The following is a 25,178-nucleotide window of genomic DNA, read 5'->3' as shown; positions in this document are numbered from 1 at the left end:
AGTCGTAGTAGGCCATGACTTGGATGTCAATAAAAATAGAACGATCAACAAAGTAGCTCGGATAAAATGACCACGTGCCGAGTCCGGTATTCGTTCATATTGTGTTCTTTTCTGATACTTGTAGAAGCATTTAACATTTTTCATTAATGAGAAGGTTTGCTGTGTGGTATATAATTAGGTAATGAATCATAAAAAAAATAAAAGAAATTAAATTTCAACATAGCTTTATAGTTTTAGAGCTTGAATGACCATATAAGTTGACAAATAACTAGTTTGAAAGATAATATCCATACGAGTTCATTAATGACTGATTTATGCACAGGTAGAACACATATAGCCGATGCGCTAAACGCGCGAGTATTCATCAAAACCATGCTGAGAGTGTTGGTTTCGATTTTTTGTCGGTCCGGGGTTTGGCATTATTGAAAGTCCCTTGACATAATGTCAAATGAACGACAGCATATTCTCAGAATTGATGTGTGTATCAATATATTGATTTCATTTTTCGTATTCCTACGGATAGTACTGACCATCAATTTTAATGTGGATTGATTAAAAATTGATTGAGTTATGCCGAAAAACAATCCGTGCAAAGAAAGAAATGAGTGTATGTAATGTAGGGTGGACTTTTGGACAAGGTGTCCGATTTTGCACAGTATGTTCAGCAAAGTATCTAGCCGAATACAAAAAATCAAGTCAATACCAACATCTTGAGGAATTTATATCTAACCTGAAGAGTTTTGTTTTTTGTGCAATTGAACTTGATTAATTACTAAACTTTTCTTTTGCATTGGCCATATCTACCACTGATCTTCGCTAGCGAACAAGCAGGCGAAAGACTGCATATACGACATAAGTTTGTTCGAGAACATCTGGCAAGGAAATCATCCCCAGAGAAAAATTCGTCAAATATAATGGCAGCATGTCTTTATAAAAACGATGAAATTGTACTACCGCCACAAACGGGAAGATTCTGCTTCAATGAATGTAACGGTAGATGAAGGTGACTTCGATTATGATCAGATGTGTAAAGAGATGTGCTCAGGAAATCTAGTATCTATTAAGTAGAGACTTACAAAAAGTATTGCAATAATATTAGATCACCCTAACTCACCTCGATATCTCTAAAACCTGAACACCTACAAAAATGCCGCTTTCAGAAAAGTTGTTGCTTTTGGGCTTCTGAATAACATTGATGAAGAAAGCATCTTTGTAAGGTATTGGAGATATCAAGGTGAGTAAATGCGATACAATATTGTTGCAATACATTTTTTGAGTATATACTTATGACGGGTAGTGTACTTGGCTAAGTGGAATAAGACTGTCATATTATTAGTGTATAGCAAAACAAAATAAACGCCTATTTGATGTTTAAGTTGCTATTTCGTTAACCAAAATATAACGAATGCATTTTGGGGACTTTTTACTACAATAAGTTATTACAACCCCCATAAAGTCTATCGGCAAACAGCAGTTTGGATATTCTCAAATTCACACAACAGCTCTTCATCATGAAATGCTTGGAATGGTGGATAATGGAAGTGTGCGACATGGATTTTAAATATTATTTCACGTATTGATTATAAATTTCTTCATCTTCAATACTAAAATTCCGAGAAATAAGCAGCAGCATATTTTGCCCCATTATCCCCCAAACGTCATATTTATAACATCTTTCATGTATACTAATTGGAATCAGAATGTTATAATATGAATGATATATTATATTAACTGCCATGGAACAATTTGATTATACTTTTAGGGAAATTGGGGTGAAACAGGCATTACACCCCGCTGAAGCAATGTCCTAGGTACAAGAATCATTCGTATAGAAATTATCTGCCAAACAAGCTATTTGTCAACTTATATGGTCATTCAAGCTTTTTGAATGTTTCTTTTCTCATTCAACCCCATTGTACCCTTAATTTCCAAATTTCATTGGATGCAGAGATATTACTGGTTAGCTCTTCATCAATATTAACTCATATCTTGCATAGAAGTTTCAAGTTAAAGTTGTTTTAATTTAAAAACAATAAAAAATAAGTTTATAGGGGAGTTTGGGTAAACTAAGCTCTAAAACTATATGCTGCCGTCACCTCCCGTCTTTGGGGCTATGCGTAAACAACATTTAGGATATTTTTGAAGTATATAAGCAATGGATCATCGTTTGGAAATGTTTGGAATCGGTGGTATAAGGATGGGAACTACTCATATTTGTGTGCGGGAAAACTTAAATATAACCGGTAATTTAAGATCAAACTCGCCAAAAATGGTTTCTTTAGGAATAAACCATGTGTATTCGATCATTTATTTAGTTATTGTCACGTAAAAAATCATAAATAAAAATAAAAAATGAATTTCTACCTTGAAAATATACCATTGCCTAATTGACCCCACAACACCCTAAAATTCCAACATTTTAATAACTTTTTGTATGTAACGTTACTCAATGGGAGTGGGCCGATGGTATCCCAGCGAAATAATCATTAAAATCATAACAAATGCCGTAAAATAACAGAAATTCACAAAGTTTAGGGGGAACTGGGGTAAAACGGGCTCTATAACTCGCTTCAGAGAAGTTGCCCGTACATGAATCATCCACCAACCAATTCTTGAGAAAATTTGCTTTCGAATAAGCCATTGATGGTCACATATGGTCTTGTATTAAGAAAGTTATTAATTTTTTCCACCTTTGGGCTTGATTTTGCCCAATGTGCATTGGTGCATGATAAAAAGGACTTGATGTTTTAATGTTTTAACGTTTACGTTGCCCAAAGATTTGTAGAACTTGTTTATAAAGTAAAAGTATCAATAACATGTTCAGTTTGCAGTTTTAGCCAATTCGTGGTATTTTGAAGACACAGCCATTCCCTTATATCACAGACAAGAAGACGTAACTCTAAGAGAAAATTCATTATTTTTTTTTAACTCGGATTTTTTTTTGCTGTCTTTTTTATGAACACGTTTCCACCTATTGGTAGAACCGCGTGAGACACTGTCGGCCATGATGGATTGCAATTTGACGTTTGCCTAACACGCACACTACTATACACATCACCTGTAAGTTTCGTTTGTATCATTCAGCAACGTGTACATTCGGAAACATCAAAGCGATCGAACATTAGCACCTCTGGTGAAAGGATCGCGGAAATCAAACGAAATTTGAATTCATCGTCAAATGCATGTGCCAAGCCCTGAAAAAGAGTGTTACGTCTGTTTGTCTGTGCTTATATCGTGCATTGCTCGATAGAGAAAATAATAAAATTCGTCAAATAATTGAAGTTTTTGTCAAATGCACGCTAGAAGGAGAAACACGGTGATAGCATGACGCGGTACACATGAAAATTTAAATTTGAACTCATCATCTCTACCTGCTTGAAACTATTACAATTTTTCAAGCATTACTGCCCATAACCACGAAAATGACTACTGTTTACAGGTTTTTTTTTTCATTTACTTGGGACTATTATGCTTTTTTGGGAAGTGTAACAAACATCATATAAAAAATCTTTCGTCGGAAAGCCATGTTGGCAATGGATAAACTGTTTTTCGTTATTACTTAGTACTTTGAGAAAATACGAAAAAATATCATACTATTTCAAAAAAAAAAAATGTTCTAGACCCGCCGATAGAACTTTCTCATTTAAGGCTCAGATGAAAGGTGGGACCCTTAGCTTTCGTTTGGTGGGTATTTTAGCGATACCGATTTTTTTAAAATAATGTTGTCCACCAGACACACCGTGTGAACTGTTGGTGATTGAATTTAGATATGTCGAAATCGCATTTTCAGCACTGCTCATGGATTTCATTCTTTTAAATTAATGCAAATTCACTCTTTCATTTCATCCTCAGTTTAAACCGTCTACTGCTCCTTAGCACATTTTATCAAGAAGCTTCAGCTATACAGAAAACCGATGTTAATCTCTAGCTAGAGCAAGTATGACGCGCTCATGAAAGAATCTTTCGTGAGAAAGATAGACATGAATGGGTTGCAGCCTTTCCCATCACCACATCATCATCGTTGGATGATGGCCGTCCTGAGAAGGATAGGAATAACTAACTCTTCTTCATTGTTATGATTTATGGCAGCCGGCTACACAGTACAAGGTGGTAGTTTTCACTTTTGAGCGACACTTTTCTCTGAAGTTGCATGGCCGTGCGCTTAAAATGTACTATACACGTATGTACCTACTGTGTGTTTTCTCAGTACGGGTATCGTTTTACCATTACTACCCTGCAGCCATTGAGTGCCATTAGAGAACGTTGCGTGATGAAGTGGACAAGATAAAAATAAAAGCCTTCGTTTAGCTGGTATAGCTGTCCCCATTTCATGTTGTATACAATTTACTAGAAAAAAAAAGTACGGTGTGCACTGCATGTTATCATCGTTGTCATCGTTTATCAGCTATGAGAGAAGATCGATCAATTCCTGTTTCCATTTAACTCGTCACAAATTTGTAATGTCATCAACCCCCTACCGGTGAAATCGTAGCCCCAAAGCACGTGTTCGTGTTTGTTTCTCGATAAAGACCGGTCAGTCGAATGTTTATTTTAATTGTATAGGGTATTGGTTCCCTTATTAAGCATGTGGCTCCCATTTTCATCCCACGAAAAACAAAGGATTGAACCGCTGTTAGTTTTGTTTCTTATTTTTGTATTTTTTGTTAGAAGTGAGCACCCATGAAAACAAAAAGAACGGAGTCAATCGGTGCCGTAATCGCTTGTTTTCGAATAGGATGAAAATGGGAGCATGAGATTACTGATGGCACACAAACCCTATATACAGTAGGTATGTAGGTTGTGTGGAATACCACCAACCGACACACTCTGTATGGTGGTTTGTTTCTGACCGATCGTTACCATCACAACTTGGCTGCTGGTGGCCTTGAGCTGGCGCTAGTATTCTTGGCAATTAATAAACGGGGTACGGAGCAGTGCTGCCGTTGTCTTTCGTATAGTCATATAGAATTGCATGCAGATCAGCTGATGGACGTTGGAAATACTGCTGGTAGCTGCTGGTATCTCTGTTCAAATGTATGACGTCACGCAGTCAGTCGAATTTCATCACTTCTAGGACTGCCGATTAGCCGGTTTCGGATGAGTACGAAATGCAAGTCATTATTGCTAGATTTCATCACCATGACGTCACACCTTTCTGCCATTCAACGCAGTAATGGTGACTTGCAATTTGTTTGAAATTTTGGTTGAGGAACAGATAAACAGATTTGATTTCGATTTCTGGATGACAAGATAGTTTAACTGATGTTCCCTAAATATTGGAAACGAAGATTAACATTGAACCACCATGTATTGTATATCCATGTGCACTATGGTGCGGCTCCATACAAACAGGTGGCCAAAAATATGTTCGCGTCAATTTTATGACGTCCTACCCCTATTTGTAGGGTTTGTACCTTAAATATATGAAAAATATGTTGAACAAAGTGTAGAATTAGCTAAATGTTAAAATACGCGTAAAAAAATGTTGAACATGTCATGAATACTTCTTAGGTCTCCAAACCCCTTGCAATTAAGTCCTACTCTGTTAAGGTCTGTAATGGTTCGCAAAGGAATATAGAGGTCCACAAAGATCTACAATGGTTTTCGAATATTATTCAAGGCCTTTTGGTTATGCCGTGCATGGTGTGCTCTCATAAATTGATGGGTTTTAGCAATTTAAATAAACAATTTTTTTAAACGACATTTTTTGCAGCATGAAATTGTATACTTTTAGGCGTTTTATCTGTGAAAAAGGATTTCTGCTCCAATTTACAAAATGGATTCCAATTTGTGAAAACACGCTTCGCTGAGAGATCCAAGACCAGATTTAGACTCTACTATGATTGATCCACCGAGATAGGCGGCCATGACAACCAAATGTTTCCTCAGAGGTATTTAATGGCCAATAGGGTGATTTCATATTGCAATATCATCGCCGAAAACTTGATTGGATCTGCTGAATAGCAGCTAGTAGCAGCCAAGTTAGATTTCAATATCTACCAGAGATGATAAACAAAGTTATAGAAATAGTCCCGAAGCGAAATTTTATGAAACTATGGGGAAAATTTAATTTTTAATGTAGAATTATTTAATAGTTTTACGATCAACTTTTCTACATCTGAAATGTCATTCGAAAAGTTTATAAACAAGCTTTTAGAAACTTCTTCAAAAGTTCAACATTTTTCATTTAAGCCGAATATCCCGATAAGTATAGGGATTAGCAATCTAATGTTCCATTTCGTGCAGAAGAGCTAAACTTGTTCTTATGTAGAAGTTTTCAGCTATTTCGACAAGAGCAAAAACTGATATCATATCACTTGGAGCTATTCGTGCGATATTCATTAGATTTTGAATAACACATCAAAATCACATCGAGCTATGACAGCAAAAAATGTTCGATATGAGATATGATGTAGATATTCTCGTCTACCCCGGATATTCTGGGGTTTACTGGTCTACTTTCAACTACCGCACCTAAATCTCAAATTGAATAAGATCGATTTTCGATGCTTGGTCACTTGAATCCCCTCAGTGATTGATGTGGTTGACATTAAAGGAGCCACATTATTCTAACGATAATTATAGGATTTACAATACCAGTCATCGCGATGTTTTTTTTTCTAAAAATAACTTAATGAAAAATGCGTGCATTTTCAAACGGTTTATTTGAGAAACATCTGTTATTACGTTCTGGCGGAATTACTTTAGTAATTATTACAGGGTTTTGTGAGCCATTTCCTTGAGAAACTTGAGTGGAAATTTCTAGTGCAAAAAATGATCAGTGCAATTTTTACACAACGTCATATAAAATTTACTACGGTATGTAATTATGTTGACTTTCTAGAGTAATTCAAGAAGAGTTTGTGGCTTCTCATTCGTACAATCTCTATCTTTAAATAAGATATGCCTTTTTCCTTAATGTGTAGAACACTACAATCATGTTTTTGTTTTCAAGGAAGACTGACATGTTCACTAAAATTATTACAAGAAGTTTTTTTTAGTTCAAACCTTGGTGTTTTATCACCTTAATTTTTTTTTCGGGTTGCATTAAACTTTTCATGCATCAAATACGTCTATAAGTAACTTCAAGCGTTATTGCTTGAAGTATTCTTAAAAGATTGCTTTGCAATTCTATTTTCAGAATTTTGTTTTTATTCTAAAATTTCACAACAAATTATATTAATTACAATAGGCATTATAAAAATTCATCAGAACTACTCAAGGAAACTAGTTTGGTCTAGTTAGGTCTATACATACACACTGTGTATTACACAGTCCAGTCATGTATTGACATAATCCTGGAAAATGATGAAATCGACTACTTCTATTATTTTTCCTGTAATTTTTTATTAGATTTTTTTCTTTTTTTATTAGTTTATTTATTTGTTTGATCTCAGCTCACCTTTTTTCCCCATTCACTGTTTTTTTTGTTTACTACTCAGGTAGGGCTGAGATAGTTGCGTCAACTACCAGAAGACTACGTGCTAGTCTTTTGGTGTGGGGGAGATTGGCGGGTACGAAAAAAAAATGTTTGCAGTACATGGAAATAAATCTACAATAAAACTATTAAGTGGGAATATCTCGTATCAACCACCCATTTTTGTATGGCAAACAAACTACGTGAAAAGTCGGTGGAGATGAGGTTGCTAACAAGGTTTATGTCACCCCTTGGGCCTTGGATTCATCGACTCTACAACCATAACTCGTTATCTCTCGCTATATTACGACCAAGATTTATATTTTCCCCTTGAAATCCATCGAAAACCACTTAGAAACCCCTCGTGATACCTACGAAGACTTTTCTCAATCTGTATTGAAGCCACCCGAAACCCCCTGCAACCGCCAGAAAAATCTCAGAAACCCTCCCCGGACCCCCTTGTAAACATCCCTTAAACTCTACTGTAAATCCCTGGAACCCCATGAAACCTCCTGAAACCCTTTGAAGCCTCTTAAAGTGTTATGAAACGCGTTAAAAACCTATCAAAACCCCTCAAAAACCTAGCCTCAGACCTACTTAGACTTTCCTGAAGTTCTAATTTAATTTTTACATGCATTCCGTTTAAATTTGTTTACATTTCATTTTACATGCATTCCGTTTAAATATGTCATATCATATTGAAAATGTTTCCAAATTTAAGGTTTTTTGCAGTTACTTGCATCTGAAGTGCTACAAAAGAATCTAATGAAAGTATCATAACGAGTGCCGGTGGATAATCTACGGAACACAATGCTTTTTATCACGCATTTAAGTATTGTTTTGATCACGCAGAAAAAAGCATGGTAAAATCAAAAATATTTCAGGTAAACTCAAATAAATTGTCAATTTGTTCTGGCAACAAAAATAAAACTGTTTGGAGCAAATCGAACGTCTCATTTGAAGCAAATTCAATCCATTTTTGAAACAAACATGCATCTTCTGACAGGTTATGTTAGAAACAAATGTTTTTGTTTTTTTGTGGCAGGTCGTCCCTACGGAAATATTTGTTTTCCAATTAAATTTACAAAGTCATTTCCTTCTCTAGAAAACCCACTTCCCGCGTGGCAATTTCAATGCCAACATCATGTAGATAACATACGCTCCCGAAATCAATGGGATTTCGTGGAAACTTTTGGTGAAACTGGACTTTTTTTTTGCAAGAGGAGATCTTGTTTGGTGCTGCAACTGGAACTTGAGAGTTTTGTTTATATTCTCGACGGCGGGGCTCTTCAATGAGTATTGTAGAAATCAATATGTAATTGAGTTAGGTTTAATAATTAATATTTTAGTTTTAAATATTTTATCAGTTAACCGAATAAACATGAATGTTTTTGTTTCAAACGAACGAAATTTGTCTCCGTGTATGAAATATTAGAGCTGTCAGCTCTTCTAAAAGCTCCCTATTTCTTCAAGAATTCATTTTGGCTGAAATAACATACATCGGATGCCTCACATTTTGAGAAATGTCACCCAAAGCATTCGAACTGCTAGTATGAACTACTTGTTTAGAATGTTCTTTTCAAATGAATAATGTCAAAAATGAACTTTAAGGTATAAAACTTAGACTTGTTTATAATATATTTCTTCAGATTGAATTAATATAATCCATTCTCTGACCACTTTTTTGCATTTTTGTATGAATTTCTTCAATAGATTCAGGGTACTAACATTCCGACTCTTCTTGTAGTTTATATTTATATTATATATTTACTTCAGAGGTTTTAGGAAGCATTCTAATGTTGATGTCTAACCAACCGAAAACCTAAATACTTAACTTTCTCACGACATTTTATGCAATAATCAAAACATTGCAAATAACAATTCTGTGCCATTTTTTTTTTCAAAACAACTGCTTTTGCTTACATTTGAGTATAAATAGTACATATTTTCCTTTAATACATTTATTTATCATCGTTTCTCCATACCGGGACAATTTTTTGTATTAAATCTCTGAATTTCACAAATAAATAATTCTGCTAACATGTCATTAACCTTATGTTTTGAAGTATCTGCCCGAAAAATACATATGAAAACTTTTGTATGGGTTTTCTGATACTGTTTTGATTTTTTTTGGGCTTCGCCTAAACGAATACGTCTATTATTGTATTTCTCTCAGTGGGTGTTTTTCTTAAAGTTCCTCAAATATCATAACACGTCATCAAAATCTTCATTTCAATACAACAAACGGTTTTCACTCAGGGGGAATGACGCTTCCTTTACAAACCGCAAAAATCCGCTTTTCTATCCATCGCTAATTGCTGCTAACCGTGCAGAGGTTAGAAGCGGATAAATGCAGATTTTCCCGGTTAGTAAAAGAAGTTTCATTCTCCCTGTTTTCGGTTTATTTTTTTTTCAAGAAGGTAATTGATTCTTCTTTATACGCTTTTTTTAACTGTTGAAACTTGATGAAGAATATTAAAAAAAAAACGTATTTTATTTTGGGATAGAAGTCTACACGAGCAAAGTTTAATTTGATTTCAAAAGATCGCGTATACGGTATTCGTGCGTTCAGCTAGAAATGTTCAATGCAATCATCATAAAGAATTTTTGCATCCTTACTATGATAAATGTATTGAAGATTATTCCTGAAAATTTCACATAAAATCTTACCGAAGTCTTAATAAACTTAATTATAGTTGATCAATGATCTCTACCGGATTAAAATGATCATATTCCATGCCATTTCGAAAAAAAAAAAATGAAATAATTTGGTGCAAAATAGCTATTTGACTTTTAAATTATTTTTAAAGGCGAACCAAGGCATATCCCCATTTTTTACCCTTTCATTTCATAGAACACACAGACCTATGCTTTGTTATAGAACCTGACAGGACGTCATCCCTAGGATATTTAACCCTTTGAAGCCGGAATTTTTCCAAGCGTTATTACAATTTTTTTCTTCGTATTTCTGTGGTTTTAGTGCTCAACAGCATAGGACCAGTAGAATATGATGCAGAATACTTTTTATGGATGTCCTAGGTCATCCCAACTGCACTTGAGTTTAGATCCTGAAGTCCACGGATGTAACGGTAATTTCTATCATTATACTAAGCCACCCGAGCAGAAGGGAATAACAACAGAATAAGGAGCTGTGTTATTTGGGCAAAATAACTGAATAATAAAATCGATTATTTCTAAGTTATTACCATAACATATTGTGTTATAAACTTGTCTGTCATTAGCGGCAAAATAACAAATTCCATAACAAAAAAAATGTTCCTGGGAAACCATTTCAATAACTTGTTTTGTTAGTTTCAATAACAACTTAATAACAGTGAATTCTGGAAATATTTAAATAACAAATTTAGATATAAATATGTTATTGATAATAACCGGAGAGCAGAATTTGCTATGGTATCAAACTCGTTACTAAATAATTTATAATACTTATTATATAAAATTATTCACTTTGTCTCACAAACCCGCCAATAACATAAGGTTCATCACTCTGAGTAAGAAATATTTTCAAACGATCGAAAAATACTATATTCAGCTTTTAATTCATTCTAAGAGATTTGAAGTCACAAGATAATCGAACTTTAGTAATATCTATATTATCAAATACGACGACTGTTCTACTTTAATTGTTTTCGGACACGGTTTTGAAATCAACACGTGTACGTGTTTTGTTTTTTTCAGCATAGAAACTGAAGAATTTTTAGAATGCTCAACAGTTTTGCAGAAAGTTTTTGGGATATTGGAAATATTGTAAAGATTATTACAATTTTTCTAAAAACTTTTTTTTTAAATTGCTCCGATTTTTCCCTGGATTCAAGAGTTATGTCGAATATTCCTCCTGGATTCTACAAGGATTTCTCCAAAAAAAATTCTATAATTTCTCCTGAACTTCCTCTGATGATTCCTACAGGGCTTTCACCAGAATTTTCGCAATATTTTTTTTTCTAAAACTCCTCTATTTATTTCGTCAAAAACTCCTTATATGTTTATCAAATGACTTTGTCATAAAATTCTTCTATAAATTCGTCTACAGATTTGGTCATAAACTTTCCCATAAATGACTCCAAAAATCTTCCAGAAATATCTCAGTGAGTTCTTCTACGGAATCTTTCATGGATTTTCAAAGAATCCTCTAGAAATTCCTCCTGAATACTGCATAGAATCCCTTCAAGGATTTCTTCAGAATTTCATTTCTTTGAGGATTTCACCAGGAGTTTTTCAAAAGATTCTGCCAAGAATTTCAAAAATTGCTCAGAAGAACTACCTTCGAAATTTCTAAGAAAATTACGCGAGGAGTTCTCTTGAAGACTTCTCCAGGGATTTATCAAAAGTTCCTCCAGAACTTCTGAGTGCTTATCCAAAAACTATTTAAGGAATTCTTAAAAGGAGTCGTTCAGAAATTTTCTTTTTAACTGAATACAAAAATTGAATAACACAAAGGTCATAATTGTCGAATTATTGCTGTAATTACAAAACTAGTTACTGTTGTGCAATTGCTGATAAGTGGATCAATACTACAACAATAACTAAACTTGTACTTCAGCAAAACATGTTATTTAAATGTAATTTAGTTAATGTATATCAATAGCTTGATTATAACAAAATGAGATTGTCCAACAAAATTTGTTATGTTAAATCTATGCCTTGATAATTTAATAATAACAAAACAAGATATAAAAACAGGTTATGTGATTTCATAGTTATTAACTTGCTATTCTCCTCTGCTCGGGTATGATTTGTGCTGTATCATGTCCAGTTAGACTTCTGAAAATTCAATATACAGTATCAGAACAATCGGGATATCCTAGGTCATCCGAACTGTTCTTGAGTTTAGATCCTAAAGTCTACTCGTGTAACGGTAACTTCTTTCATTATACAAAGCTACGATTTCTATTCTATCAAATCCAGTTAGTTTTCTGGAAGTTCAAAAGACAGTGTCAGTTCAGTGGGGATATCCTAGGTCATCCAAATTGTTCTTGAGTTTAGATTCTAAAGTCTACGGATGTAAAGGTAACTTCTTTTGTTATACAAATCAACGATTTGTAATCTATCATGTCCAGTCAGTCTTCTGAAAGTTCAAAAGACAGTATCAGAACAATCAGGATATCCTAGCTAGATAATCCGAAGTGTGCTTGAGATTAAATCCTAAGATCTACGGGTGTAACAGTAACTTATTTCGTTATACAAGGCTTAGATTTCTATTCTATCATGTCCAGTAAGATTTCTGAAAGTTCAATAGACAGTATCAGATCAGTCGGGATATCCTTGGTCATCCAAATTGTTGTTGGGTTCAGATCCTAAAGTCTACGGGTGTAACAGTAACTTTATACAAAGCTACGGTTTTAATTCGATTATGTCCAATAAATCTTCTAATTGTGTCATCATCAGATCAGCTCAGTGGACATCATCAGATCAGCTGGGGTCATCCAAACTATTATGATGTTAAAAATCTTAAACGATTCTGTTTCGGCTATATTGAGATATGTTTTATAATCTGCAAATAAATAAAGAGGGGGGGGGGGCAAAATTAAATGGAGAACAAACAAAAAACTATTGAAAATTTAAAATTGATAACAACTGTTGAAAAAATATTTTTCAACTATTGAGAAATAGTTGCTTGTGAACATTTTTTTTCTTTCTTAAATGTCATGGTCATGGGCCGCCATGTTTTTTTGCCTTTCAATACTTTGGGATTTTTGAGGATTCCCCCCCCCCCCCTAAAAAAACAACAAATTAAATATTCGGATCGGCCTTAGTAAATATTTATTATGTATCATTATTTAGGCTAGCATTGCAATTGTAGATATAAAGTTGTGTACTCAATGAAAGATTGGATGACCTACATTATCACAAATCTATCATGAGGTGATCCTTGAGAGTTGAAAGGTTCTTGGATCCTATTTGGTTGTGTAAAGTAACTATCTAAATCGAAATCAACTCATGTTACAGTGGTTAGTTTTATCAACTTAGCTCCATAACAGCAAGCATGGCTCATAATATCCCAAAAATATAAACCAACGCATAATGTTTCTCGAACTACTTTGGTAAATACAGTGGATATAATAATACTTAACGTACTGGCAAAAGCTATTATCACAAGTGTTTGCAGATATATAGAACTGAAGCTATTGTCTCCGAAATAGTTTGGTTGATCTGGAATATCTCAAAAGTATCTTGGAATGATTCATGAAATGCCAGGGGGATTATTGATTACAGTTTGATATGGAATGTAACAGTTCATTGTTAGAATAACTACTGTTACTGTCCAGTCAAGAGCTAAACTTCAGGATAGATTGGACGACCCGTAATGTCCCAAAGTATCATAGTAATATATAGTAGACTTCGGTTTGATCCAGTAATCGCGATTGATTATGGAACATTACTCAGTTTATCAGATATGGCTGCTGTTACGAGTGTAGACCTGAAGTTCTGAACTCCAAGGTAGTTTGGCTGACCGGGAACATTCCTATAATATCTCCGAATGACATTTGAGATTTCAAGAACTTCACGGCTCCCAGCAGATTATGTGATGCTATTGTTTATGGGTAAAACACATACAGTTATTTTTGTAGATTTGAAGGACTTTTTGTAGGACAGTTTGGACAACTCCGAATGTTCCAAAGGTTTAAAATAACATCAAGTAGACATCAGATTGATCCAATGAATTAACTACATAGGCTGTTTTCCTACTCTCCGCATCGACCAATGTGGCGCTAGCTTCTGTGCGCGAAAATTCGCTAAAAGTAAATCGCAAAAAAAATGTATGGCGAATAACATCTAAAGGCAAATTTATCAAAGTGGCATACATTATTCGAAAAAATATTTGGTAGTGGTTGTGAACAATGGTGACTACTATTAAGCCTACCAAATATTTTTTTCAGTAAAAGCTTTCTATTTCAAATAATTCAAGTTTAGATGCTTTTCACCATACAAAATAAAATTGATTTACTCCTGCTGATCAACTTACCACTGTTAAATAGCAACGTTACTCAGTATAGCACATACGAGTGTAGACCTGAAGTTCTGAACTCCAAGGTTGTTTGACTATAGACGGATCCCAGTAGATTATGTACCGTAAACCGGGGTGAAATTGATCATTCGGGTACTACATTGTTATTTCATGCTAGGAACTCTTAAGCGTCGTAATGATCTTGAACTTTTTACGTTATCCACGGTGTGCCAAAAACCGTTATTAACAAATAAAAATGTCCACCCAAATGGCACCCGGCATTCGAATGGAATCGAATCGAATGCCGGGTCTCATTTGGGTGGACATTTTTATTTGTTAATAACGGTTTTTGGCACACCGTGCATCTGGTTCGTAGATGTCTAGACTTTTATTTTATGAGTGTAGACTTTTATTTTTTTAGAAAAAGGTTAGTTTTGCCTTATTTTTTTTTGGGAATTTGCAATGTATTTCTCATTAGGCTGAAATCATTGCTACTAAATAATCGATTGCTAATAAGACTTCCCGTAAATTCTCTATTTTAACATTTTTGTGGAGCCTTGGTGGGGAAGTTATGCGGCTATTCTGAACATGAAATAGTTTAAAAAAGTTAATTTTATGATGAAATAGTCATTTATTGTGATAGAAATCTCTTATTTCAAATGAAATTTCCTACCTCTAGGCGTTTAAGGTAAAATTTTAAAATTTAATTTTGCATTTTAAGTATTATATTCACTAGTTATATGATTTTTAATGCTTCATTCGGTTTTAGAAGAGCAAAATTAAGCGGAGAAGGAAATTTTCCTTTTCAACCGATGCTTAATTGTATACTGATCAATTTCGCCCCTAAGTGGCATTTCTGTTTTTTTTTTTGGAGTTATTTAACTCAAAGTTTAAATTTGTTGAACAACATTCTAACTCATGGTTCCATGGAGATCAACTGAGTACTGGTTTTACAGAAATTCTTTTGGCAATATTTGAATTACCACTGATGTTATGCGCAAAAGTTGTTTTAAAGTGATCAATTTGACCCCGGATTACGGTAATGCAGTTATTCATGGCGAAAACACATAAAATTATTCGTGTAGATTTGAAAGACTTCACTACAGGACAGTTTGGAACACCTAGAACATTCCAGAATATAAAAAAAAAACTTTCTGATATTCTTGACGAAGGTTAAATGAATACATATGAACGTAACCTATAACCAACTTACCTTACCGGTCAGGCTAAGGCCGGGGTGGCCTCTGCTGTACATAGTAGCCGCCTCCATTCCACTCGGTCCATGGCTGTTTGTCTCCAGTCCCGCACTCTGCGTAGGGTCCGCAGATCGTCCTCCACTTGGTCGACCCACCTAGCTCGCTGCGCTCCACGTCTTCTTGTACCGGTCGGATGACTCTCGAGAACCATTTTAGTCGGGTTGCTATCCGACATCCTGATGACGTGACCCGCCCACCGTAGCCTCCCGAGTTTCGCGGTATGGACGATGGTTGGTTCTCTCAGCAGCTGATGCAGCTCGTGGTTCATTCGCCTTCTCCAAGTCCCGTCTTCCATCTGCACTCCGCCGTAGATGGTACGCAACACCTTCCGTTCGAAAACTCCAAGGGCGCGTTGGTCCTCTGCACGTAGGGTCCATGTTTCGTGCCCATAGAGGACGACCGGTCTAATCAGCGTTTTGTAGATGGTTAACTTCGTGTTACGGCGAACTTTATTCGATCGTAGAGTTCTGCGGAGTCCAAAGTAAGAACGATTTCCTGCCACAATGCGCCTCTGAATTTCTCTGCTGGTGTCGTTGTCGGCGGTCACCAGTGAGCCCAAGTACACGAATTCTTCAACCGTCTCGATTTCATCACCGTCGATATGAATTCGGGGTGGCAGGCGCGGTGATTCCTCCCTGGAGCCCTTTGCCATCATGTACTTTGTTTTCGACACATTAATGACTAATCCGATTCGCCTGGCTTCACTCTTTAGTCGGATGTACGTTTCCGCCATCGTCTCAAATTTACGAGCAATAATATCAATATCATCGGCGAAACCAAGCAGCTGAACGGACTTCGTGAAAATCGTCCCACTCGTGTTTATCCCCGCTCTTCTTATTACACCCTCCAAAGCAATGTTGAACAGCAAGCACGAAAGACCATCACCTTGCCGTAACCCTCTGCGAGATTCGAAGGGACTCGAGAGTGTCCCTGATACTCGAACTACGCACATCACTCGATCCATCGTCGCCTTGATCAACCGTATCAGTTTATCCGGGAATCCGTATTCGTGCATAATCTGCCATAGCTGTTCTCGATCGATTGTATCATACGCCGATTTGAAATCGATGAACAAGTGATGTGTGGGCACGTTGTATTCGCGGCATTTCTGCAACACCTGGCGGATGGCGAACATCTGGTCCGTTGTAGCGCGTTCACCCATAAATCCAGCCTGATATTGCCCCACGAACTCTCTTGCAATCGGTGATAGACGGCGGCATAAAATTTGAGAGAGTATCTTGTAGGCAGCGCTCAGTAGTGTGATCGCGCGGTAGTTCCCGCAATCCAACTTGTCGCCCTTTTTGTAGATGGGACACACGATACCTTCCATCCATTCCTCCGGTAATACTTCCTCCTCCCAAATCTTGGTAATGACCCAGTGTAGTGCTCTCACCAGTGCTTCTCCACCGTATTTTAGAAGCTCGCTTGGTAGTTGATCTGCTCCAGCGGCTTTGTTGTTTTTCAACCGGCCAACCTCCTCCTCAATCTCTTGAAGGTCAGGGGCCGGAAGTCTTTCGTCCTGTGCACATACTCCTAGATCTGTTACCACGCCACCTTCGCTACTTGCAACGTCGCCATTGAGGTGCTCATCGTAATGCTGCCGCCACCTCTCGACCACATCACGCTCGCTCGTGAGAATATTCCCGTGATTATCTCGGCACATGTCGGCTTGTGGCACAAAGCCTCTGCGCGAGCGGTTCAGCTTCTCGTAGAACTTTCGTGTGTCCTTAGCGCGGTACAGCTCTTCCATCGCTTCGCGATCTCGTTCTTCCTGCTGGCGCTTCTTCATCCGGAAGACTGAGTTCTGCCTGTTCAGCGCCTGTTTGTAACGTGCCTCATTCGCTCTCGTACGGTGTTGCAGCATTCTCGCCCATGCTGCATTCTTCTCGTTTTTCAACCTATAACCAAATTCAGCTTTTAGAACAACTGGTATACAGGGGATGGCCAAAATGTTTGGGATAGGCAACTTTTTTTCTCCCACAAAAAAAATCAACATGCTGTAACTTTTCATATAGTGCATCAAAAAATATCAAATTTTGACTGTTTGTCAACCTATTATATGTGCATCATTGGTACAAATTTGGGCTCGATTGATTAATATTTCGCGAAGTTAGAACCGTTCGGGTAAAACACTATTTTTTAGACAACTCATTTTTGAACTGTCATATCTCGGAAACCAGTGAACCGAATTGAATGAATTTTTCAACGTTTATCAACAATATATTGATACTTAATACGACGTTATAAAATGTTATATTTTCTCATGGCGAATTAAGTTATACCGGGTTGAAATTTTTACCCATATAGAGGAAAATAAGTCAAATTTACAATACCACACAAAAATTATTAAATGTGTTCTTCCTTCAATCTGAATAGGCTCTAATATATCTGATTAGAGATAATTTGAGAACAAATGTGGAAAATCTTTGGATATCAACACTAAAATTTATTGACATTGATGTTAAAAACTTTACATTTTTTCGAGAAAAATCCAAAAAGTGTCAATCCATGATAACTTTTTTCAATGTTTAAAAAGTACCTATGTTTTAATATTTTGTGAAGCATTTACATATTGTTAGTGTACGTTCAAAATTTCATTCAATTCGGTTCACTGGTTTCCGAGATATAACAGCTCAAAAATGAGTTGTCTGGAAAATAGTGTTTTACCCGAACGGTTCTAACTTTGCGAAAAATTTATCAATCAAGCTCAAATTTGTACCAATGATGCACATATAATAGGTTGACAAACAGTCAAAATTTGAGATTTTTTGATGCGCTCTATAAAAAGTTATAGCATGTTGAACTTTTTTGTGAGAGAAAAAAAGTTGCCTATCCCAAACATTTTGGCCATCCCCTGTATATCGTTTCTCCAAACTTTATGTTCAGAATGTTCTAGCTGGTCAGTAAATTCTCAAATACAAATATCCCTATTTTCCTCAATAGTGGACTTAATTTGCAACAACTTTGCCGAAGACCGGCTCTATAGGGTGGTTGTTGCGGAAGTGTAGATGTCAACAACCAAGCTTCTGTATCTATTTTTTAAACTTACCGGAACCAAATGTCTAGCAAGGTAACAAGAGCAAAGTATTTTTAATGTTTGTAGGGAAATCAAAAGATTTCGGGAATGTTTCCACGAGTAAGGGAATACGTGTATTTTGGTATAATTACTAATTACAGCCATCAATCAGTGACACCAGGATGAAATTTTTGATGCCGCAATTTCCGCGAGAAAACCAAACGGAAATGCTCTACCTATGCACCAATTTTAACACAAATGCATCTCCACTCTCATTGCACATATCAATCGATTCGGTCGAAAATCCTGTCCACTAATTGGACGTTGGCGGAAGGATTAATTGCACACGAAAATTCAGCTCGACGCGAGAACATGCAATAGCTCTCGCGCTATGGAAGCACAGTCGTTTGATTGATATTTGATATTTTCTGAAGTTCTGGTAGGTCAGGCTGATCGGGATGGAATGATATGACGTTTTAGAGTGAATTAATTGGTCCAGTTCGATTCAAAGTTCAGAGCAATTTAAATTGCGTAATGACATTTGTTGTTTAATTGGGAACAATATTGGGTTTTCATTTTTATATAGTATCGCCTGACAAGTAACATGAGCGTCATCTGAATCATTTGAAGACTATAGAAATAGAGAGAATGAACAGATGAAGCAGTTTATCATATTGTTGAATAATATACACATAATCTATTCCTATGGTGATGCTGAAGTTGTTGAAACGATTTCTGTTCAAAGTTCAGTTCAAAAGATCTTCTAAGTGAAAATCTTGAGAAGAAAAAAACATAATCCCTTTGACAGAAATATGAACGGAATGCAAAGGCTTTGGTTTAAGATTTCCAATGTTACCTGGGTATATAGGCGCAGCGCAGCGCATGTATAGAAATTAGTCAGTTATTTCCACCCTTGTTATGGCATCAGCTGGAACTCCGACAAACTGTTGCTTGTAACTCAACGCTCAACGAATGTGCATTTACTAAATCATTCAATTTGTTCTTATTTCGTTGCAGTTGGTTGACTCTCTGCGGTCGACATTCGCGGAGGCTGAAGTGATCGAGTCCGATGGGTCCCAGCTGGTGACCCGGAAGAACAATGACCTGCAGGAGAAGATGAAGGAACACACGCGGGCCGATATCAAAATCGGAGCGAAGATTTTCCTCAACCACTACTCGGAGACCTGTTTGACGGAGGCCGTCGAGAAGCTGTTCGAAACGTTGAACGTCTCCTATTTGGACAATCTAATTTTGGCTTTCCATCCGCGGGCGGCGGAAACCAATGGCAGTGAGGAAATCAACGGGGAAGTGAAGGAAGGTGTCATCGAATGGGCCGTGGGTAGTGACAATGCCGTGGGGAATCTGCGGAAGCTGTGGAGCATTCTTGAACAATACTCGACAGATAAAAAGATCGGCCAGCTGGGTATTGCGGATCTGGATGTGGACTCGCTGAAGGATTTGTTCGAAGGATCTTCGGTGCATCCATCGATTGCGCAGATCAATTTGGCCGCTTGCTGTGTGGTGCCACCGCAGTTGCAGGAATATTGTCTGAAGAATGAGATTCAACTGCTGACGCATAGTGATCCACAAGGTATGAGGACAGTTTTCTGAAGCTAAAAATTAATCTTCAACTATTCTGTCATAAGACCATGAACATTTAAGATAACATATAATCAACAGCACACCACAATACATGGTTTGTGGCTGCCGCTCTCCATACTCGGTCAAGCCTAATGCTCACCAAGTCACGCTCCACCTGGTCCGCCCATCGTGCTCTCTGCGCTCCACGTCTTCTGGTACCTCAACTGGATCAGTAGCAAATACCAACTTTGCAGGGTTGATGTCCGGCATTCTTGCAACATGCCCTGCCTACCGTATCCTTCCGGCATTGGCCACCTTCTCGATGCTGGGTTCGCCGTGAAGTGCAGCGAACTCGTGGTTCATCCTTCTCCGCCACACATCATTCTCCTGCACATCGCCAAAGATCCTCCTTAGCACGCGTCACTTGAAAACTCCGAGTGCTTACAGGTCATCCTCGAGCATGGTCCATGTCTCGTGTCCGAAGAGGACTACGGGTTTCATTAGCGTCTTGTACATGGTCCAATTGATGCGTGGGTGAATCTTTGTAGACTGTAGCTTCTTCTGGAGCCCGTAGTAAGCTCGACTTCCGCTGATGATGCGCCTCACATTGTTGTCAGTCGTCAGTAAGGATCCGAGGTAGACGAGTTCCTCCGCCACCTCGAAGGTATCCCCGTCAATCGTAACATTACTACCCAAACGGATCCGGTCGTGTTCAGCTCCGCCTATCAGCATATACTTTGTTTTTGAGGAATTCACCACCAGTCCGACCTTTGCTGCTTCGCGTTTCAGGCGGGTGTGCAGCTTTGCCACCGTTCCAATTGTTCTGGCGATAATGTCCATATCGTCGGCAAAGCACACAAATTGACCGGATTTTGTGAAAATCGTTCCCCGGTTGTTGAGCCCGGCTCTTCGCATCACACCTTCCAGAGCGATGTTGAAGAGTAGGTATGAGAGTCCGTCACCTTGTCGCAGTCCCCGACGAGATTCGAATGAACTGGATAGTTCACCCGAAACCCTTACGCAGTTTTGCACACCGTCCATCGTTGCTTCAATCAGTCTAGTCAGCTTCCCAGGAAAGCCGTTTTCGTCCATGATTCTCCATAGCTCTGCGCAGTCGATACTGTCGTATGCCGCTTTGAAGTCGATGAACAGGTGATGCGTTGGGACCTGGTATTCACCGGTGCCTACGTTCTCCACGCCGTTCAGGTACTGATTGAAGTGCTGCTTCCACCTTTCGATCACCTCACGTCCGTCCGTCAAGAGGCCTCCGTCTTTATCCCTGCATATTTCGGCTCGCGGCACGAAGCCGTTGCGGGATGCGTTGAACTTCTGATAGAACTTCCGTGTTTCTTGGGAACGGCACAGCAGTTCCATTTCTTCACACTCCGCTTCTTCTAGGTGGCGCTTTTTCTCCCGAAAGAGGCGGGTCTGCTGTTTCCGCTTTTGTTTATAACGTTCCACGTTCTGTCGAGTGCCTTGCTGCAGCATTACCGCCCTCGCTGCGTTCTTCTCCTCCAAAACCGTTCTGCACTCTTCGTCGGACCATTCGTTCCGTCGAATCCGTTCCACGCACCCGATGCTGCTCTCGGCCGCGTCGTTGATGGCTGCTTTCACTGTACTCCAGCAGTCCTCTAGAGGGGCCTCATCGAGTTCACCCTCGTCTGGCAACGCGGCCTCGAGATTCTGTGCGTATGCTGAGGCGACATCCGGTTGCTTTAGTCGCTCTTGGTTGTACCGTGGCGGTCGCCGGTACCGTACATTGTTGATGACGGAGAGTTTTGGACGCAGTTTGACCATCACTGTGTTGAAAAAAGGTGCTACGTATGGCCATATTTTTGGAGGCGGCGAAATCAATGAGTCGTAGGCCGTTTTCGTTCGTCTGCTGGTGGGCGCTGAACTTACCAGTCGGCGGTCTGAATTCCTCCTCCTGGCCTACCTGAGCGTTCAAATCTCCTATGATGATCTTGACGTCGTGGCTTGGGCAGCGATCGTACTCGCGTTCGAGCTGCGCGTAAAATGCGTCCTGGTCATCATCAGTACTTCCGGAGTGTGGGCTGTGCACGTTTATTATGCTGAAGTTGAAAAATCAGCCCTTTATCCTCAACCTGCACATTCTTTCGTTGATCGGCCACCAACCGATCACGCGCCTCTGCATATCACCCATCACGATGCAAGCTGTTCCCAGCAGTGTTGCCACAGGTACAGATTATTCTGTAAAAGTACAGATTTTTTTCAACTTTTTGGTACAGATTCTGTACGGTACAGATTACAGATTTTCAGCAAAAAGTACAGAATGGTACAGATTTTTTGAAATTGAGAAAAAATCATTGAAATTCAAATTAAAAGCATTTTTAATACTGACATTTTTGTTTCTAAATTTCAGAAATTAGTATCATTATACACAATTTAAGTGTTTTTCATAGTTTAGCCTGAACGTAATGTTCTTTTTTGTGTATTTTAAACGATTTTAAATCAAATGCGGTACAAATTTGGTACAGATTTTTCGAATGTCTGGTACAGATAAAAAAGATTTTTGAGCCTGCGGTACAGATAAAAATGTGGCAACACTGGTTCCCAGCTCGCGTGTATTCCCGCAGCTCTGGTAGATGGTATGATTACCTCTGAACATTCGCACCATGGATCCTGCCCAACACACCTCCTGCAGCGCTACGATGCCGAACCCGCGGTCCTTCAGTAGATCGGCGAGTATGCGGGTGCTCCCAATGAATTTGGGAGATCGCAGTTCCACGTACACACTTAAATTCAGAAATTGATCTCGGTAAACGGTTTATCGAGAATCCAACAGCTGATATCTCGGTAAAATATTTACTGATTCTCGGTAAAATTTTTACCGAGGTTTCGGTAAACCATTACCGAGTCTCGGTGAACTTTGCCGAGATCTCGGTAAAAAGTTGGATTACCGAGATCTCGGAAAAGTTTTAACGACATCTCGGTAAAACTTTTACCGAGATTCAGTAAATGTTATTACCGGATTCTCGGCTGTTGGATTCTCGGCAATCCGTTTGCTGAGGTCGGCGATTTAATTTAAGTGTGTACCGAGTTTCCAATCGCAAGTCCTTTTTGTTCGCTGGGGTCGTTGCCGTTGATCTTGGTTTGTATTATTCTGTTGCTGATTTTCCGTTACAATGGTTTTTTTTGCGACTGGCTCGTAGGGCCTGACATCAACCCCCACTTTCCGGAGGACCATAGTGCACAGTTGAGTTTAGAGTCCTTCCCTGGCACTAGGATGTAGATCAGCCGCCCCTAACATGGGCATCTGAATTGTGCAGCATACTACAGGGCTTCTACAGATATTTCTAATAAATTATGACATTTTTTTTGTTCATGAATAAATTAGAATTATTCTACCTATTCAAATGGTATTTGTAAGCTAGAGCAACAGATCTTATTTGTCTTAGAAGGCAGAAAATCATAACTAATAAATCTCCAATGGCAAGATTTGCAATAAGAAAACTGTCATTGTCGGCAACAAGTGCTTGATCTTAAAAAAACTAATTTTCAATTTTACATTTTCAGAACTTCTACCACGTCATGTGTTGGACGACCTGGAGCTAAGCGCCTACCGAGCAGCCTGGACCACCCGTTACCAAGTGCACATCAAATGCCGAGGGGTACTAGCGGCCAAGGGATTCATCGTCAGCCTTTCCCGCAAATAAAGTTACCATCGGCTATACACAAACATATTTCTAACGAACAAAGAAAACATTCATAACATTCATGTTTATTGGTCAAAAACGTGTCAAGTAGATTAGTTATTGCTTAGCTTGCAAGAAAACAAAAACCGTAAATCGGAAGCTTAACAATCACACACACACACAAAACTAGAACTGTCCAACGAAAACTTAAACCGCGCTGTTAGGGATAGCTCTTAACTTCGAGGAAGGATAACAAATAAGCAGAACACGCTTTCGATGGCATATTACTATATTCATGTTCAGCACTTGTAGCAAGTTAGCTGCCACAAGAAGGGCACCCACCACGCTTACATTTCTGTTAGTCACTGTGTTATACGCGTGTAGATAAGATTCTCTCGCTGCAATGAAGTCGTATAAAAGAGAGCGAAGGAAGCTGGTCGACATTGAAGGGGCGCTCGCTGCTGGTCGACATGGTGAGTGGGTTCGGTTCCTCACTACTTGTGTGTTCAGGGCATTACTGTTGGATGCTATTCGAAGCTAGATTTATTTTGTGGAAGATAATATACCTCTACAGGAAGTATCGACGTTAACGAGCACTAGGTTGCAGTACTGTATTTAATACAAACCAGATTATATGGGCAAATTTAGAAGACTATGTGATGTAGACATTATACAACTTATTAACATTAATAAATAAGATGACATGCATACCGTAGAGTGAATCGAACATGATGGGATAATAGATTATGAAAAGGGAAAATGCATATAGTTTTGGAGTAATTTTTATACTAAAAATAATTAAAAGTCTACATTTTGCTTCGCAGCTTTTGTTAGATGTCATGTTGAAGCATTTCTTTTTGTCAATTTATAGGAGAACATAATTTTCAAGCTAATTTGTGTAATTTAAATTTATTTTAAAGCTTTCAGTAGTTAGTTTTAAATATTTACTTATATTCTATTCTGATTGGGATATAATAAACAAATGTAGAAGAAGTCGAAAGGAATAAAATAAACGGCAAATGTGCCGAGAACGCAAACACTTCAACGTTTTAATTCTAAAGATATCACATAGGGTACGTGCACCAGTTTTGACCAGTCTAAGAGAAATTATTTTTATAAAAATAATCAATAATGGAGTGAAAACTACCTGGAACGATCGGAATATTAAAAAAATGTTTTTAGTTTCCAAACGTGGCCGATTTTTTTCCAAAAAAAAAATCACTTTTTTTCATGCAAAAAATGTATGAAAAAAATCATAACACTGATATGATTTTTTTTGGATTCG

At 37.9% G+C, this 25,178-nt stretch overlaps 1 protein-coding gene across 1 annotated transcript in view; it reads left to right on the top strand.

The window, feature by feature from the left end:
• The window catches only part of LOC109420345 (glutamate--cysteine ligase regulatory subunit), a 65,501-nt gene extending 40,571 nt beyond the window's left edge, over nt 1–24,930 (top strand). Inside the window, exons 3-4 of the mRNA XM_019694669.3 lie at nt 19,674–20,247; nt 23,775–24,930. Coding sequence (XP_019550214.2) covers nt 19,674–20,247; nt 23,775–23,914 — 714 coding nt within the window. The 3' untranslated portion in view covers nt 23,915–24,930. The remainder of the gene's footprint in view (nt 1–19,673; nt 20,248–23,774) is intronic.
• The last annotated feature ends 248 nt before the right edge of the window (nt 24,931–25,178 follow it).

Source organism: Aedes albopictus, chromosome 3 (assembly GCF_035046485.1).
Source record: "Aedes albopictus strain Foshan chromosome 3, AalbF5, whole genome shotgun sequence".
NCBI lineage: Eukaryota > Metazoa > Arthropoda > Insecta > Diptera > Culicidae > Aedes > Aedes albopictus.
Note: the sequence above shows the minus strand (reverse complement) of the source record. Positions and strands in the feature narration are given on the sequence as shown.